The sequence below is a fragment of the Brachyistius frenatus genome, unplaced genomic scaffold (genome assembly GCF_029030835.1).
Source record: "Brachyistius frenatus isolate BFR_SWC_R1_liver_20210118 unplaced genomic scaffold, ASM2903083v1 Contig_11, whole genome shotgun sequence".
NCBI lineage: Eukaryota > Metazoa > Chordata > Actinopteri > Embiotocidae > Brachyistius > Brachyistius frenatus.
In genome coordinates this window covers 1,951,771-1,970,611 of record NW_027210610.1, presented here as the reverse complement: position 1 = coordinate 1,970,611, position 18,841 = coordinate 1,951,771, and the positions used below count along the sequence as shown (strand labels likewise).

General features: G+C 41.7%; 2 protein-coding genes across 2 annotated transcripts; both read left to right on the top strand.

Moving 5' to 3' along the window:
* Window positions 1-858: 858 nt before the first annotated feature.
* Window positions 859-14,724, top strand: top2a (DNA topoisomerase II alpha). Its single transcript, XM_069691272.1, is given in 35 exon segments — window positions 859-975; window positions 1,535-1,681; window positions 1,840-1,930; window positions 2,027-2,090; window positions 2,195-2,340; window positions 2,797-2,894; window positions 2,990-3,202; window positions 3,698-3,871; window positions 4,183-4,284; window positions 4,433-4,570; window positions 4,660-4,798; window positions 4,953-5,110; window positions 5,365-5,490; window positions 6,330-6,440; window positions 6,903-7,008; window positions 7,157-7,266; window positions 7,438-7,530; window positions 7,619-7,731; window positions 7,884-8,007; window positions 8,369-8,517; window positions 8,636-8,867; window positions 9,014-9,148; window positions 9,306-9,506; window positions 9,663-9,858; window positions 10,140-10,231; window positions 10,314-10,463; window positions 10,573-10,656; window positions 10,830-11,039; window positions 11,250-11,367; window positions 12,396-12,572; window positions 12,942-13,113; window positions 13,223-13,275; window positions 13,357-13,470; window positions 14,193-14,425; window positions 14,554-14,724. Coding segments are annotated over 35 exon segments (4,758 nt in total). The 5' UTR covers window positions 859-957.
* Window positions 14,725-15,652: 928 nt separating this feature from the next.
* LOC138616712 (gap junction delta-3 protein-like) lies at window positions 15,653-18,033 on the top strand. The gene has a single exon (XM_069691233.1). The coding sequence runs from the start codon at window positions 15,875-15,877 to the stop codon at window positions 16,721-16,723; it is 849 nt and encodes a 282-aa protein (XP_069547334.1). The 5' UTR covers window positions 15,653-15,874; the 3' UTR covers window positions 16,724-18,033.
* Window positions 18,034-18,841: the final 808 nt, after the last annotated feature.

Below are 18,841 nucleotides of genomic sequence, written 5' to 3'. Positions count from 1 at the left end.
GCATTTAAAAGGTCAGTTAGGGTTTTCCCCCATAGTGAAAGGTGCCAATAAACAATGGTATTACTCACTGAATGTCCTGCTCCCTATTTCTTTTTTCAGCTGGGGAGTCCTTAAAATCCCGTAGGATTATAAACCAACATGTTAGGTTTAAAAAAGCTTAAAAAAAAAAAGATGCAGCTTGTGTTAGATGCCATCAATAAATACAGGCCTTTGAGTTGGTAAAGCCTCTGCAAGACATATGGCAAATGAGATATATGACTGTGACACTGCTTACCTATTATCTCCCATCACCATAAAGTTCAAAAGCAGCACTTTAAAGAATAAGAATCACATCATGTCCATAGCCTATGCTTTGTGACCAAAACTATGAGTGAAATGTGTACGTTGCATGTGTACAGAACCACGCAGATAATAATAGGAGTTGTTGTTTGGAAAATAATCATCTTTGTTTGCATTCAAAGATAATTACCTTCCAGCAATATTGTTTCAGATCCCCTTTTTCATTGTAAACATGTAGCCTATGGTGTATGGTCGTCACTCAATCATTTTAATTAGCCTAATTCATCAAAAGGTCCTACAATGTCGTGTTTCTATTGACATAAATGTATTCAGCTACACAGACCAGTTTATTTCAAGCGTGTTTCCTCTTTCGTACGTTGAGAATCTGATTGGACACAAAGTGGGTGGGTTCACGTTACCTATTCCGTCAATGATTGGTTGTTTAGTTGACGAGATACAGTTTCCCCTTCCTCATTGGAGGGACGCCTCCAAAGCGCCTTCCTATGATTGGTCAATATAACCGGAAAGACAAGCGGCCGCCAAAATTTCGAACATTCAAAGTGAGGTCGTCGATTCACTCAGCGACGATAACGTTGCAGCTATATTTGGTTAGCTGGTTTTAAACGCAGTTTTTAAGATATCGCGGGTGTCGGGATTAAGCTGTAAAACACAAGAAGGATGGCTGAACCACTGAAGGTAACTTTAACCGTTACTTCGACATTTTCTGCCGCCTTTACCGTTAGCCGCTTTTAGCCTGTTGCTACTCTCTCTTTGTAACGGCTAAAGTTAGCACGCTAACATCGTGCAGCGACATTACCGTAATTATCGTTAATATCATTGTCATTATATATATAACTCGATGGCACCTGATGTTAAGACGTACAAATGCACTGGTTAAAAACAACAACAACAACATTGAGCCACTTGGTGCAAGTCCACAAAAACATAATTTCATGCAGCAGTGTTCAAATGTAAAAAAAAAAAAATAGCAGTATAAAAGCGGTGCGAATTTGAAACCAGTTGTAAACGTGAGCTGAGAGGTTTTAGATGGTGCGACACTACATTTATTCATCATGTTTCACGGCTGCAAACATTTGATCTTGTGGAGCAAAACGTTGAAATCAAAGTCCCAGCAACTTCATGAGGGTGTTTTTCGTAGACTGCACTGATTGTTGAAAAGTTTTCTCTGAATACAAACCCAGTCTTGACTGCACTACAAATTACATAAATATAACCTTGTTCCCATTTGCATCAGGCATTTCTTGAAAACAAGCCTTTGGAAAAGGCGAAGAAAGATCCGAAGCGGCTTTCAGTGGAGAGGATCTATCAGAAGAAGACCCAGCTGGAGCACATTTTACTCAGACCGGACTCCTACATAGGCTCTGTACAGCCTGTCACTCAGGTAAGAAGTCACAAAGCAGTAACTGTCTTTGAATTGGATGACTTTCCTTTATTAACCTGTAATAATTTAAGTCTCAGAGGAGTCGAGAACAACAGTGATTCATCTTATTAGGAATGTGTGCGAGATCTTTGTCGTCATTAGTCGACCTCTTTTCTCAGCAACTGTGGGTGTATGATGAGGATGATGGACTGAACTGCCGTGATGTGACGTTTGTGCCCGGGCTTTACAAGATTTTCGATGAGATCCTTGGTGAGTAAACACCTCTGGCAATAAGGTGCTGTTTATGATGTTGGCAATTCGATGATGGACCTATTTTACTGAAAGACTTTTTTCCCCTTCCAATAGTAAATGCAGCTGACAATAAGCAGAGGGACAAGAGCATGTCCTGCATCAAAGTCAACATTGATGTGTGAGTAAACCTGTCAAATGGCTCCCACACATATCCAACTTTCCTTGATTGAACAAAAATACATGGTGTAATGTGTGTGTCTTTTTTTTTTTGGTCTCCTTTAGTGAAAACAACACCATCAGCATATGGAATAATGGGAAGGGTATTCCAGTGGTGGAGCACAAAGTGGAGAAGGTCTACGTGCCTGCTCTCATCTTTGGACAGCTCCTCACTTCCAGTAACTATGATGATGAGCAGAAGAAAGTCACTGGTGAGACTAATTGTTCTATTTTGATTTCATTGCACAATTCATTTATCTCAGTACACCTTTTATTTTATTTTTGTTTTGCACATCTTGGCTATTGACTATGATTAGGTTTTCTCATTAATTACATTTCTGATATCTGGCCATGTGGTGACAAAGCTAGACACAACTTTACAATAGAGTCCAGCAGCTGAATAGTAAAACATGTCTTAGACGAAACCCAACGTCTGTAATCATTATAAATGAGACAATGAATAAATACATAGACTCCATTCTAATAGTGGAGATTACACATCCCCTGCACCAACAATAATATTTCATCCTATGGGTTGAACATGAGTCCCCGATGACCTCAAGGCCACACGTGAGGTTTTGTGTAAAAAGCTACGGCAATATTTAATGTTTTATCAGAGCACTGTCACTTTTCTAGGAATCTAACTGACATCTGAATTTGTTCTTTAGGTGGGCGTAATGGATACGGTGCTAAGCTGTGCAACATCTTCAGCACAAAGTTCACTGTAGAGACCGCCTGTAAAGAATCAAAGAAGACCTTCACGCAGGTAAGAAGAATGATGAACAACATCAGCCTTTTTAAAAAAAAATAATTTACTTGTTAAAAAAGTGTCATCTTACAGTATTCCCATGTTTTCCACAGACCTGGTTTGACAACATGGGCAGAGCAGGGGACTATAGCATCAAATCCTTTACCGGAGAGGAATACACGTGCATCACCTTCAGGCCAGACCTGACCAAGTTTAAGATGAGCGCCCTGGACAAAGACACAGTGGCTCTGATGACCAGGAGGGCCTATGACATTGCTGGATCCACTAAAGGTGTCCGGGTGTTCTTCAATGGCAAAAAGCTGCCAGTAAGTTCCCTTTTCTGTTTCTCACTCTCCGCCTGTTTCTGCCTTTCTATTGGCAAACTCATAATATGTTAGAAATGCATTTTATTAGTCCTGAAGTTCTGCATTAATGTAACATCTAACCAGACGTGTTCAGTGCTCTTACCTTTTACAGCAGGACAACAGCATGTAAATATATTTATTTTCAAAATATAACTTTAAGTACCTTTGCGGATAGCCACATTTAGCATTATTGTTGTTACTAGCAGCTGCTATGTTGTAGGATTTCTATAATGAGTGTTGCATATAAATCCACCAACACAGAACATGACAGTATATAAGCTTTGATAACATTGTAGAGATGCTGTTGTATCCCACTGCTGCACACACATCCATGATTTTTTTCTAAATGGTGTATTGAATTTAAACTCATTAACTGGTTTGTCAGACTGTAGGGGGTAAATCTTGGGATTAAAACTAAACAACAGCATAACAAAACCAACATCTCTTGCACTCCAGGTTACAGGTTTCCGTAGCTATGTGGACATGTATTTGAAGGACAAGGTGGATGAGCTGGGTGATGCGCTCACTGTGACCCACGAGGTCGCCAATGAGCGCTGGGAGGTCTGCCTCACTATGAGCGAGAAAGGCTTCCAGCAAGTCAGCTTTGTCAACAGCATTGCCACGACCAAGGTAATATCTCAGTGTATTCGATTCTCTGTAGGATATGTATAGATGTGTGACTGTGATTGATGAATTAGTACGGGTTGCTTAAGTGGTCTGTTGGAAAACTGTGCCAATTATAATTTTCTTATTTTGTCCACCCTGTTTAACTTTACATCAAAGAATGGCTATGAAAAATGTTAAGGTCGACTGGACTTGTAGAACCAGATTCTTTTGGCAGCTAAGTAAATGTCTGGCTGCCCTCCCAGACACTTTGTGTCACTATGATTAATACTTACAGCATTTATTTTGTAAATGTGATCTTGTCCTCTGGACTTTAGGGAGGCAGGCACATTGATTACGTGGCTGACCAGGTGGTTAGCAAACTCATTGAGGTGGTGAAGAAGAAGAACAAAGCTGGGGTGGCAGTGAAGCCTTTTCAGGTACAATCATCTAATTTAAACTCTTTTTTTTTTTTTTAAATGACACTGAAATTCTACAATTGCATTATCAAAACTGCTGGAGCATGACTGATGTATTTGTGCTTAAAATATTCCTGAATACAATCTGCTTCACTCCATCTCCATCTAGGTGAAGAACCACATGTGGCTGTTTGTCAACTGCCAGATTGAGAATCCCACTTTTGACTCTCAGACCAAAGAGAACATGACTCTGCAACATAAGAGCTTCGGCTCCACTTGTTCCCTCAGTGACAAGTTCATTAAACAGGTGCTGACGAAAACCCACTAGCACTGCATTCCTCACAGGTGTGATCTTTCAGATGTCACTAACTGCTCTTCATCTTCTGTTCCTCGTAGGCCACATCCTGTGGGATTGTGGAAAGCATAATGAACTGGGTGAAGTTCAAGGCCCAGTCTCAGCTCAACAAGAAATGCTCAGCCGTTAAACACACAAAAATCAAAGGTGTGCCAAAACTGGATGATGCCAACGATGCAGGTAATGTATAATACGCCCCCCCCCCCCCCTTTTTTTTTTTTTTTTTTTTAAAATTATTATTACTTTTATTTATTTATTTTTTAACAATTTAGTATAGCATCATGAGAGTGCAAATGAGCTGCAGTGATCCTGTACTAATCATGTCTTCTGGCAGGTGGGAGGAACTCCATCGGCTGCACGCTGATCCTCACTGAGGGAGACTCGGCCAAGACACTGGCTGTGTCTGGGCTGGGAGTGGTCGGAAGGGACCACTATGGTGTCTTCCCCCTCAGAGGAAAAATGCTCAACGTCCGGGAGGCCTCACACAAACAGGTTCGACTCAGCAGCGTTTTACTTGTAGACATTAGATGGTGGCTAACTAGTATTGCAGAAGTGTGTGCTGGGTGCCGGGACGGTCATTAATATATTTGTAGTGTTCTCTTTATCTTGTCTGGACCCAGACGGATAAAATTTATTTTAGAGCATAAACATAACAATTGTTTCAGTCAGAAACAAAACATGTTTAGTCTCATCTGTCTGTAGTTTATTAAACACAAAATAAAAACTTGTTTGGTTTTCCTGCTCAGATTATGGAAAACGCTGAAATCAACAACATCATCAAGATCCTCGGACTTCAGTACAAGAAGAACTACACCGACCCAGAATCCCTCAAGAGTCTGCGTTATGGCAAGATCATGATCATGACAGATCAGGTGTTTTATTTCATCTGCTTCATCTCACATATCTTTTTACTTTTTGTGTTTGTGTGTATCTTAATTGCAGTCTTAATGTTAAGGATTTTTCAGGTCTTTCTATGTGCCCATATGGATGTGAGAAAGGGTCTTCGTCTCTTTAACTGCTTTCCATGCTGGCCTCAAAACCTTTTCACCAAAATGCAATTACGCTGTAAGAAATGGTGGACAAAATTCACAGCCTGTGTTCGTTTCCTTTTGAACACCCTGGATAAACATAGACACAAACTATATTCTGTCTTACAAAGTGAAGACGAGGCAGAAATAGATCAAAGAGATAAGGAGGGACAGTAAGAGAATTGTTTTTGCAATATTATTAGTGCCCTCAAGCTGCAAAAAGGTCTCAATCACTTCCAATCTATTTCAATGTGAGAAGCAAAGACCAGTGAACAGCAAACAAACACTTTACCGCAAGAAGGTATCCTTCCACCGCAGCTGCACAGAACTACTAGCTGGGGAAACAAAAATGGAGAAAATTGCTCTAAGAAAACTAAATTTGAAAGAAACCGACTCAGTTTAGTGTAATGGGACTGCAGAAGCTTCATATGAGCATCAGCTAAGCTTTAGAGAGGACATTTCTGCTGTGAAAAAGGGTTGTAAATTTTGTCTCCCCATAACTAACATTTTCATGGAAAAGATTTAGTGCCAGCAGGAGAGTAGTAGCTACAGCATCCAAGGTCTGCCCCAAATGTACTTCCTTATATCGGTGCATTTTCACATCGTGTAAAAGTTCAACCAGACATTAATCTTGAGCTTTACTGATGATATTAATATGACTGAACTCTATTCCTATGTGACAGGATCAAGATGGCTCCCACATTAAGGGCCTGCTGATAAACTTCATCCACCACAACTGGCCGTCGCTGCTGCGCCACAACTTCGTAGAAGAGTTCATCACCCCCATCATCAAGGTACACAGGCTTACTAACAACATGAAAACCATAAGACACTGTATTTGGGCTGGTGTTTGGAAGTTATTTACTTGGAACAACTCAAAAGAAGCCTTCGTGGGTCTTGTTCTTTTTTAACTAGATATTTTAGTTTGACCTATCTTTAAAGTATGGCAGGTAGCTCAATAATTAGAACAAATAATGTGAAACATGTGATTTCAAGCCTTTCTCGACTTTGTGAATAGTCTGTCCCAAATATGCAACAACACCCCCCTCTGGTGTTAAAACATCAATACTCAGAACTCAATATATGTTATATGACAACAGCTCTACTATTTCAATATAAATCCCTTTTCTTTTTTTTTTTTAATGATTCCTATTTTCAGATTCTATTCTTACTTTGGCTAATTTGTTGTCAAACATTTAAATGACAAGGCTATAAGCCACAAAATGATTGCAGGCATTTACTTTCCCTCTTTTCAGGCGTCATTCAAGAAGACTCAGATCTCTTTCTACAGTATCCCTGAATTCGATGCGTGGAAGGACATGCAGACCAACCACAAATCTTGGAAGATCAAATACTACAAAGGTTTGTCATAAACCCCTGTGTGGTAGTAAAACATTCAAGTAAGCAGCCTATCATTCCTGGCCGCCAGTGTCATGATTGTCGTTCTGTGTGTGTTGTTATATGCCCTTTTCTCATATGTTCTCTTCCTTTGTGGGCTTTGTCCATCCAGGTTTGGGAACCAGCACATCGCAAGAAGCCAAGGAGTACTTCTCTGACATGCAGAAACACAGAATCCCATTCAAGTACTCTGGACCTGCTGACGATGAAGCCATCACCCTTGTAAGAAGTCACCCGTCTGTTTGAATACAACCTCGGGAGGGTCACATCACATTTAGTCGAAACATTTTAAACTTGTTTTAAACACCTTACTGAGTCGTCACTGAATTTCTGGGGAGGATCTGATTAATAGTCTTAATATTTGATTCTTTCGTCTTTTTTTCCTTTTGCTAGGCCTTTAGCAAAAAGAAAGTGGATGAGAGAAAAGAGTGGCTCACCAACTTCATGATCAACAGGCGCCAGCGCCGGGAGAACAACTTGCCTGAGGTAGTGTCCCAACAATTCAAGAACTAGATACGCTGTTTTTAATGGTTTTCTGTTAAGTCTGACTGCACGTTTTGCTGCCTCTTTACAGGACTACCTGTACGGTCAGTTGACCAAGTTCCTCTCCTACAACGACTTTATCAACAAGGAGCTGGTGCTTTTCTCCAACTCTGACAATGAGAGGTCCATTCCCTGCATGGTGGATGGTGCGTGAAGTGTTTACGATCACCAAGAGCAAATTTGTAACCCTTAAAAAAAAAGAACAGAGTTAAGTCTAGAGAGAGGTCTAATATATATATGTGTGTGTGTGTGTGTGTGTGTGTGTGTGTGTGTGTGTGTGTGTGTGTGTGTGTGTGTGGCCTGAAACCAGGCCAGAGGAAGGTGCTGTTCAGCTGCTTTAAGAGGAACGACAAACGGGAGGTGAAGGTGGCCCAGTTGGCTGGCTCGGTGGCTGAGATGTCAGCCTACCACCATGGGGAGGTGAGATGGCTTGAATGACTTGTCAATGACTTTTAAAGCTGCCTTTGTCTCTTGGTTTGATGTTCATCAGCTGTTAATTGTAGCATTCATGTGTGTGTAAAAACATTTCTCTGCTGTTCCTTTTTATTATTTGCTTGCATTGTGCTTTGCTATTGTGCACTGTATGTTCATACTGTCATCTTGGCTAAGACCAGATTTATAACTTCAGCAGAAGTATCTGGTTAAATAAATGTTATTTATTTGGTGGAAAATTAAAGCACAACTACCTTTCTTGGAAAAATGATCGATTTTCCTGGTGAGCAGTGTTTGCTATGTAAAGCTGTTTTCTGATGATTTAAGCCCAATCCTTTTTGTTTTTCAGATGTCTCTGATGATGACCATTATTGGTTTAGCCCAGAACTTTGTGGGAAGCAACAACCTGAACCTGCTGCAGCCTCTGGGACAGTTTGGAACCAGGCTGCATGGTGGCAAGGACTCTGCTAGCCCTCGATACATCTTCACCATGCTCAGGTCAGCAGGAGACTTTACAAGTTACAAATACTGTAAAGCCAAAGGCTTGTGGAAGTCTTCATGTCATTGTTTAGTCAGTGACTGACTCCAAATTCCTCTCAACCTCCTGTTCTTGTAGCCCCTTGGCCCGCCTCGTCTTCCCACCTGTGGACGACAACCTGCTCAAGTACAACTACGATGACAACCAGCGTGTAGAGCCAGAGTGGTACATCCCCATCATCCCCACTGTGCTGGTGAACGGTGCCGAGGGTATCGGCACGGGCTGGGCCAGCAAGATCCCCAACTACAACATACGTGAGATCATCAGCAACATCCACCGAATGCTCAACGGTGACGAGCCTCTGCCCATGGTGAGGACGGGGAACGGCTCATCTTCTGTTTTCTGTTAACAAACAGATAATAATGATAATAATAATAATAAACTTTATTTGTATAGCACCTTTCATACAAGAAATGCAGTTCAGATGATAGAAGATGTTTTTCTTTTTCCCCTTAGCTTCCAAACTACAAAGGCTTCAGAGGCACAATTGAGCAGATTATGGACAACCAGTACATGAACACCGGAGAGGTGGCCATCATTGACTCCACCACCATTGAGATCTCCGAGTTGCCCGTCAAATCCTGGACACAGGTTAGTCAGTACAGCTTTGGTACTGCTTCTTTACAGGAATGTATTTATGATAATAAATATGAACTTGAATGAAATTTTTTTCTTATTCATTCTCAGTGTTTTTGAGACCATTTAAATCAACTCCATATGTCTTTTTACGTTGTTGTCTATGGTCCAGACCTACAAGGAGAATGTGCTGGAGCCAATGATGAATGGCACCGAGAAGGTTCCTCCTCTGATCACCGACTACAAAGAGTACCACACAGACACCACGGTGCGCTTCAAAGTGACGATGACGGCAGAGAAGCTGAAGGAGGCGGAGGCTGCCGGCCTCCATAAAGTCTTCAAGCTGCACAGCCCCCTCACCTGCCATTCTATGGTAGTGGCTGCCACATATCATCACAAATATCATGTTTTCATACAGCATGAATCGAGTCTTATTTTCCCTCTTATGAAATAATAATTTAAAAAAAAAAAAACTTGTTTCCAAGCTGCCCACAAACATCAGTTTTCCTTTTCCCCCTTTTTTTTTTAGGTTCTGTTTGACCATGTAGGCAGCATGAAAAAGTACGAGACTGTGCAGGATATTGTCAAGGACTTCTTCGAGTTGAGAATGAAGTATTATGTGCTGAGAAAGGACTGGCTGGCAGGCATGCTGGGAGCAGAGAGTGCGAAGCTCACCAACCAGGCCCGCTTCATCCTGGAGAAAATTGAGGGCACCCTGGTCATTGGTTAGTAGCTTGTTTCTTATTTAACTTGCAGAATAAAGATTTATTTTTTTTTTTTTAACATTACTATCCACTAGCAGTAAGTACTCATTAAGAGTAAATTTTGGCCTTAAATTATATGCTGAATAATACCTGTTGACATTTTTCCTTTGGAACATCTGAAATCGTATTATTTAGGAGGGAACTCCTAATTTCAATGATCGTTTTAGCCATAGCTGTGCAGACCTAGAATGACTTTTGGTTTTCCTTTATCAAAAGTATTAATGCTGTCCATCTACTTGTAGAGAACAAGCCAAAAAAGGAGCTGATCCTCATGCTGCAACAGATGGGCTATGACTCCGACCCAGTCAAGGCTTGGAAACAGGCTCAAGAGAAGGTGGGACATTTGGATTCAAATGTGTTTTTTAGCTACAACAAAGAGGAAAGTTAAATAATCCGCCCCGTGCTTATTCTTTTAGAATGAAGAAGAGGCTGAAGTGGAGGAGGAGGAGGATGCAACGGAGAAAGAGGACACCAGCGGGCCTGACTACAACTACCTGCTGAGCATGCCCATGTGGTTCTTGACCAAAGAGAAGAAAGAGGAGCTGTGCAAACAGAGGGATGCTAAGGTAAGAGTTTCATCTACGCTGCAGTCACACTGAGGATTAAAACTTGAAAAATGAAACCTGTAAATGGGCCTTTGTTTTGTCCGTTTCTGACCCACCTGCTGTTCTGTAGCTGACAGAGATGAACATCCTGAAGAGCAAGACTCCAACAGACCTGTGGAAGGAAGATCTCGCTGCTTTCACTGAGGAACTGGAGGTATTGGCTCTTTCTATCTGTCACTTGTTTTTGCTCTGCAAAATCACATGTCCACCTTGTCAGTCACACATGGTCAGATGCCGTACGTCCAGATATAGAAAGGGCTACATTCAGAGCTGTAGCCGTCTATCTTTCCTTCCTGAATCCTCCTCTGATCTTGTTTCTTTTTCTAGCGCCTTGAGGCAAAAGAAAAGGAGAATGCTAATGCACCCGTGAAGGTGACTGGAAAAGGCAAAGGTAAAGCGCTGAAAGTGAAGCAGGAGACTTTGCCCACGCCGCAGGGCCGTCGTGTTGTCCCACGTGTCACCAGCGCGATGAAGGCTGACGCTAACAGGAAGGCTGGTCTCAAGAAAGCAGAGGGCAGGAAAGGCATGAAAGTCAAGGTACGTCTCTTCATTTGTGATCAAACTAAGCCCACCAGACCAGGACTATCTTGGTGTGCCCTGCTTTCTATTTTTGTTTTGTTTGTTGCAGTCATAGTTCATCACACCTGTCAGAATTGTATTTTCAATGTTTTATATCCTGCATCTTAAACAATCTTTTGTACAACACACTCCCCAAATGTAGCATTTAACTTATTTCTGTCGTTGTAGAGTGAAGATGTCGTGATGAAGATGGAGTTTGAAGATGCAGAGAACACAAAGCAAGTTGAGGAAACTGGCTTGGCTGCACGACTTAACAAGAAAATGACAACCCAGACAAAAGAGAAAGGTGAGACTGATTATTCAGTAACAGCTGGAAATGTTCCTTTTAATGAGCGATCTTTTGAGTTCATACTGAGCCATGTGGCCTCAAGACTTCCTGTTAAAGCAGAGCAGACAAGAACATGTACATTCAACATCTGCTCCGAGTTCTGGGACAGATTTTATCTTGAGCATCGGAGAACTCAGACGAAGAGTTATATTTTTACTGTCTCTTTAATTTTATTCATACCTTATGTCAAAGGTTGTATTAAATTGCTGGAACTTGCAGTTTTCAGCAGTCATAATCAAAAAGAAAAAAACTAGAGACGTAGATAAAATCATTTAATATTACAACAACAAAAGTCGTACTTGAGCCCCTTTAACGTACGTTTGATCTGGTCTAAAGCGCCCTATTTCATTTCAGGATTGGCAGGTGCACAAACAATCCTTCAGTTTAACCTTATTAAGTCTTTGTACCCTGCATCTCCAGTTTATCATAACAATTTTGTATTGACTGTCCAGGACATGGTTGGGTTCACAGACAATGTTATTGGCCAGCCTTAGTATGTTGCTATGATAGACTAATTCATAGTAGACTTTAAAGAAGTAGACAAATGCTTGTAACATATTACAACTTTCATTATCGAATGATATTGTGCTTATAGAGAAGACACGAAGCTGCATGACATAACAGTTTATTATATCTACACCCAGTTATTCTCCACCAAGATTCTGTGAATATTTTTGGGTACGTTATAGTTTACATACATAACCAACGACATAACTGCAGCAGTAAAGAACAGCTCTGCACTGTTACCAAAGGCTGCACCAGTTTTTAGCCTCAGGTGGATGTTGGAGACTATTAGAGCAGTGACAACAAATATAATCAATGGGTGATAACAATAATAATAATGGGTGATTTTGTTCAGAGACAGTGTAGTTATAGATTGCACTTTAAAATACTGCATGTAGATCGACAGTAAAGAAGTTGCATTGCATATTTATGAAAGATGACAAAGAAAACACCCTTCTTTTTTTTTTCTTCTTTCTTTGCAGCTGCATCAAAGATCGGCAAGCAGACCACTCTTCAGTTCAAGCCTGTCGGCAAGAAGCTGAAGAAGAATCCGTGGTCGGATGCAGAGTCTGAAAGCCTGTCTGAAAGTCTGTCTGAGGATGAGCTTGAGGCTGAGGAAGTCCCCCCCCCCAGGGAGCGGCCAGAACGCAAAACTAAAGGTGAATCTGCTTGATGACCCAGACCACTAACCCCACCTAAAGTTATGCTCTCTCATGTTTCCCATGTGTTGTCTTCTGGAAGAAAAAAAAACTGTCATGTTTGCTCATACATACCAGACACTTGGCAGATCACTGTTCTTCAGTGAGCTCTTCTCTCGCCCACACCAGTGAGACAAGATGTAAACACTCCAGAAATGTTTCCTGAGGATAATTAGCTCTCTGATCTCAGTTTACCCCTGACTGCATGCACCAGCTGTTTAATTGCTCATTTAGCATGAATAATCAACTTCTCATTATCATTTTTGTTTAAAACTGCAGTAAGTGGCAGCTCTGCTAAAGCTGCACGCTCTCTATTTTTTTTTTTTTTAGCTGCGATGAAGTTCGTTTTGTCTGAAAGTGAAGATGAGTTTGACAACAAGAAGAAGAATGCTCCAAAACGGAAAGCAGTCATCAGCGATGATGACACCAGCTTTGCCCCAGATGTTATATCAGACAGTGATGCAGACTCTCCAGCTCCACCTCCCAGAGCTCCACAACCCACGTGAGTATGAAACGGATGACTTGTGTATTAAAGCACGCTTTCACGCCGATGTTTTTCCAGTCAGGGTTTTTTTCTCTGCCTTAAATCGGATTGTGTAATTTCTATGCAGGAAGAAAGCGGCAAGGAGCAAATCAACAGTAAAATCCGACACCAAGTCAAGCTGTGAGTACTTCAATAAACCTGAGAAATGTTGGGCCAAAGGCTCACAGGATTCACGGTTCGCTATTTGTGGGACTTTTACAGCTCAGTCGGACGATCAGGCGCCTGCATCCAAACGTAAAACCAAAGAGGCTGCACCCAAGAAAACTGCCGCCGCCGCCGCCAAGAAACCAGCTGCATCCAAGAAGAAGGCTGCAGGTATGAACACAAGCCTGTTGAGCTGAATTAGGGACAGTTTAGTGTGATTTCTTTGAAGCGCAGATTAAAGAGCAGAGGCATTGTTTCAGTTTCTCATCAAATGGCAACAGGAAGCAGTTACAAAAGTTTTATATTAACAACCGGGGTTCCCACAGTCGTGAAATTCCTATTTAGAAAACCCATTTTCCAAGTCTGGAAATCAATTGGAACACAGTATGTTTTTGAATATGCACTGTTTTTGGGTATAGTTTAAAATATGTTCATAAAAAAACCCAACACATCTTTTACATTGAGCCAAATATGTTCCCTGGAGTACTGATTTTTAAAATCTAGTGCTTCACTACAGGCTGTGTAACCGTGGAAGAAGCCCTTAATCTGCCCAGCTGTGATTGGTTGTGTCGCTATCAGTCTACTGATCCCTAACATTGATTCTGACCTTAACCCTCCCACAACATAACAGCCAATCACAGGTGCTCGGCCTGGACATGCAGGTTCTACCTATTTTAAAGTCCCAGAAATTGTGTCAAGTATGATGAAATATGACCCAAAAAAAGGGAAAGTTTATTGGTAAAAATGTATAGGAACCCTCAACAATAGTTGTACACGCTTGTTACGAATATTTCTTGTCAAACAAAACACAAAAACAAAAGTATGCATTCTTTCCTCAAATAAATAAACATATTTGTAATGGTTTTTTTTCTCTCCCTGTTAATGTCTGCTAGATGCGAAGCAGCCGTCGATCCTGGATGCTCTCTCAAAGCCCAGAGCTGCGTCCAGCGCTGCTGCCAAGAAGGTCTCTTCATTCGACTCCAGTGACTCGGAGACTGAAGCGAAAGCTCCGGTCACAAAGGCAAAACCTGTTCAGAAACGGAAGCAGGCCATCAGTGACGACTCTGACAGCGGCTCAGACAACCTCATGTCACGCCTCAAGGCCAAAACAACTGCTGGCAGCAAGGTCAGTTTTTTACCTTGAAAGCTGATTTCAGAAAGGTCTTTTGTGGCGTTATGAATCATTATTTTTTTTAAATTTTTTATTTTGGTTTGGTAAATCACTGGATTATACCTAAATATTTTTCTTTATAGAAAACCAAGAGGTGGGACGAGGACGACAGCTTCCAGGTTTCTGACCAAGAAGCAGCAGCCGTGGCGCCGCGAGAGAAACCCTCGCGTGCCCGGAAACCCGTCTTCTACAAACTTGACTCCGACTCGGATTAAGACTTCTACATTTTAGCCTTTCGATCGTTGGCCGTGTGACTTAAAAAGAAAAAAAGGTTTGCGCTGTGCATTTAATACGTCATTGTTTTTATCCGTTTTTTTTTTTAGCAGCTCCATTTACCCTCAGAGCTAAAATAGACCCGACACCAGCAATCTGTATGTTCGCAGTCGTTAGATGACTTACTCGTATGTTTTTAAAATATCTTTTGTAATGCGTTTGTTTGTATTTTGTCTTCCCTTGTAAATATTTCAATGGTTGTTCATTGTGTAACTCTAAAAATAAAGTTGAGCTGTTTTAACTGATCAGTGTGTGTTTTCTGGCCTGTGTGTACAAGTCTGCTTCCCAGCAGGAGTATTCAAATGGCGTGTTTAATTGAGGGAGCAGCGTTAGCTGCAGATACACTGTGGTGTAAGAGGAACGAGCCACTAGGAGCTTTGGATGGGCGAGTAGCATTTTATTACCTTGGCGAGTACAGACAAATTGTCTCGAGTTAGTGATCATTAAGAGGTTTCCTCATGTAATCACTGGCAAGCGATAAACAGTTTTATTGTTCCCATAAAGTAACAAAAACTTCACTCGCTGCAAATCTTGCCAGATGCATATAGATGATTGACAACTTGAATGAATCCTACTGCACGAACGATTTATTTGTTTTAATCACACTTCATATAAATTGCTTGTTCTGATCCCTTGTGACCAGGGAAACTGCTGGTGCAGTTTAAAACAGATCCTTCCTGTCATTGAGGAAGCTCTTTGAAATGTTCATCAGGAGTTGGCCCCCTTTGGGTAAACATCGCTTCTGTTTGGGACCTGATTGGTGCAAGATTAAGACGTAACAGGAATTTCCTAAACTGTTGCCGCCCTCTCAATTAAAAGCCCTGAGAAACCTCAAAACACGCCATTTGAAGAGAGCATGAGAAGACTGTACAGTACAATAGTACTGACACAAGCGTTTTATTGTTGTTTTTGTTGTTTAAATCTTCCTTCAGTTTATTTTATGAAACAACCTTTGAACCCAGCTTGGCCTTGTCCTGCCAGAGTGCTGCGGTTGCACTATGAGTCATGAATTGGGGATATTTAGCTCCGTCTTAGTTTCTTTTTTTAAACCACAGACGGCGTCTGCTCTGAGAGGAACAGGTGAATAAATCTCCAGACTTCCAAGAGGCCATAACCAACAGCTCTGCAGTCATGGGGGAATGGGGCTTCCTCGGCGGACTCTTCGGCGACCTCCAGGTCCACTCGCCGATGCTTGGTCGATTCTGGCTTTTGCTCATGCTCGTGTTTAGGATACTGATCCTGGGAACCGTGGCCACTGACCTGTTTGACGACGAGCAAGAGGAGTTCACCTGCAACACCCTTCAGCCGGGCTGCAAGCAGGTGTGCTACGACATGGCTTTCCCCATCTCCCAGTACAGATTCTGGGTGTTTCACATCATCCTCATCGCTACGCCTTCTCTGCTTTACCTCATGTATGCCACGCATCACCATAACAAGAAGAACAGCCAGGTGAACAGAGGGGAAGTCCATTTAAGGAGGCTCTACATTATCAACGTGTCTTTCCGCATAGTGGCAGAAATTGGCTTCCTCGTGGGCCAGTGGTTTCTGTACGGCTTCAAGGTGGAAGCCCAGTTCCCCTGCAACCGTTTTCCTTGCCCCTACACAGTGGACTGCTTCACCTCCCGGCCTGCAGAGAAAACGATCTTCCTCTGCTTCTACTTTGCTATCGGGGTATTATCAGCCATCTCCAGCTGTGCGGAGCTTCTCTACAGCTCCATGAAGTGGTTCTGCTCCGACCGGGAGCCCTTCTGCCCTGAGCACTCCTGCGACTGCCAGAACCTCCAAAACGTCAAGCAGAAGGAGGCAGAGGAGGAGGCAGAGGAGAAGCCAGGAGGAACGGCGCTGTCGGGGTGTGTGTCCTGCAGCGTCCGGAGGCAGAAGAGAGGATCACTGAGGAGCAGCTCCAGTAAGAAGGTCTCCAGCATCGGTTCCAAGTACAGGCGCGGCAAATATATACGCACCAGGACGTTGATGGTGTGAGGGGTCTTTGATTCACTCTTCATGCAGTCACAGTAGTTTTTATTCTTTAATTCACAACTTTTTTCAAATTACTGATGGCTATTTCAAGTAAAGTGTTTTTCACTGTTAACGAATGAAGGAGATTTTACGATGGGAGTCATCAGAAGGAAATGCTTGGGAGGCAGTGGTATGATCAGGACGTGAACAAAAGCAAGACTGATTATGAGAGGATGCCTGGAAAACAATTGAGTTGTTTGGTCTGGTGAATCGTTGCTATCTATAAACATTGCAGGAAGGAAACAACCTTCCACTTGTTTTGAATGATGTTTGCTTCTTTGTTAGTTGATTGTTCACTTGATTGTAACAGAAAAATCCACTCTAAAATACCCTTTGCAATATGAGTGGACAGCGGGAACACCGCAGCAAAAAGGTTTCTGCCGGACGTCTTCGTTTGGTAAATATTACGCTCATTTTCTGCTTGTCAAAACATGACAGTGGATTCAGCCTCCCAATTACAAGCCGTGTACACAATTTGTTCTACATTTGTCCTCCTTGTACGAACAACAACAACAACAAAAATGCGCTGATGTAGCGAGTGAAGTTATTATGCTGCTGCAAACTCCCTGCAGCGTCAAATATGACCATAATCAAGAAGCCCGTGACCAGCTGACGTCAGTGCCTCGCGAGAGAGCCAGAATTACTTTCACATTAATTTTACCTCATTATTTGTAATTTATAATGTAAAATACGATATAATGGAATAATAGTCCTCTTTAATCACAAAAGTAGTCTAAAACCGTGGCACCACGGTTATGCAATTATTTGCTGTTAGGAGCCGCCTCCCCTTGTCAACTGCTGACAGCAGCTCTCGGATTTACTGGACAGACATGGAAGTGGTAATAACGCTTTCATAACTCTGCAAGAAAGTGAACAAGTGCATTTCCCAAATTCCTAAACTATTTCCTCACGTATGGTCAGGTGATGACAGAAATAATCACACGGAAGTACGTGAGATTACTGAGGCATTACATGTATGTTTGTCGTTGTGTCTGACGTTTGGAACCACTTTGTAATAACATCTTTGTAAAGGGTTTATAAATTGTAACAGTTCGGAAAAGGAGCTATTAACCATGAATAGACCCTTTGTAGACCTGCTATAAGTTTCTGAAAAGAACAGCGTTGGGGTCGCTGTGCTGTGATAAGCGCAAATGACCACTTGTTTTCTGTAAAGGGCTGTAGAGGATATAGACTGAACTCCTAACAATGCACCAGGATTGTATTCATTACATTCACAGTTGCATTGTTACCAAATAAACACAAACCAAAGGTTATTTCCGAGTTTCGTAACCCAAGAGTGTTTTTTTTTTATTGAGGGCCTCTAACTGATCTATGTTGCGGTAATTAGTAAATGATCTGTTGCAAAGCTATCAGTTTTACAAATCCCATATAGATTAGATTCGACTTCATTAATCCCGCAGTGGGGGAATTCTGTAAAGAGTAGATCATTAAAAAGGAATAGAAGTTTTATGAGCATAAACAACCGTACAACAGATGCTAATTTACATCAAGTCAGTAAATCCTATTTTACAGTATTAAATTCAGCTTAATCACATCTGTGAACATGATTAGATTTTTTTTTCTCTCTCTCTCTATAATCATAAACATAATTTAAAATCGTGTGATGGTGTTTCAGAGTTGTACACCAGCAGACAGCTGAACTGGTTGCTCAAGTTTTACTCTGGAGCTAATAAAGGAAGAAATTCCTTCACAACAGCTACTATTGGAGCTGGCAAACCAAGAAGCCTTGTTCTTTCGAGTGCATTTTGTCAACAGCAGATGGCAGCAGTGTAACAGAGAACGAAGCGTTCAGCTTCAGCAAGACGTGTTCATCATTTTCGGACACATTTCTTCCGATGACAGAATCCACACTTCGGAGTCATTGCAGGGGCAGATAGTTTCAGGCCAATGCAAAGCGTGTCCCCCTTTTTTTTTTTTTTTTTTTTTTTTTTAGCGTCAGTTTCGGGACAGTTTGGACTGAAACTGTTCAATGTTTCATCCAGCTGTTCCACCTCGGAGCTGGTAGCTCTCCTTGAATCGAATGATTCTTTGTTTTCAATAATTACGGCAGAGCTCTCTTCA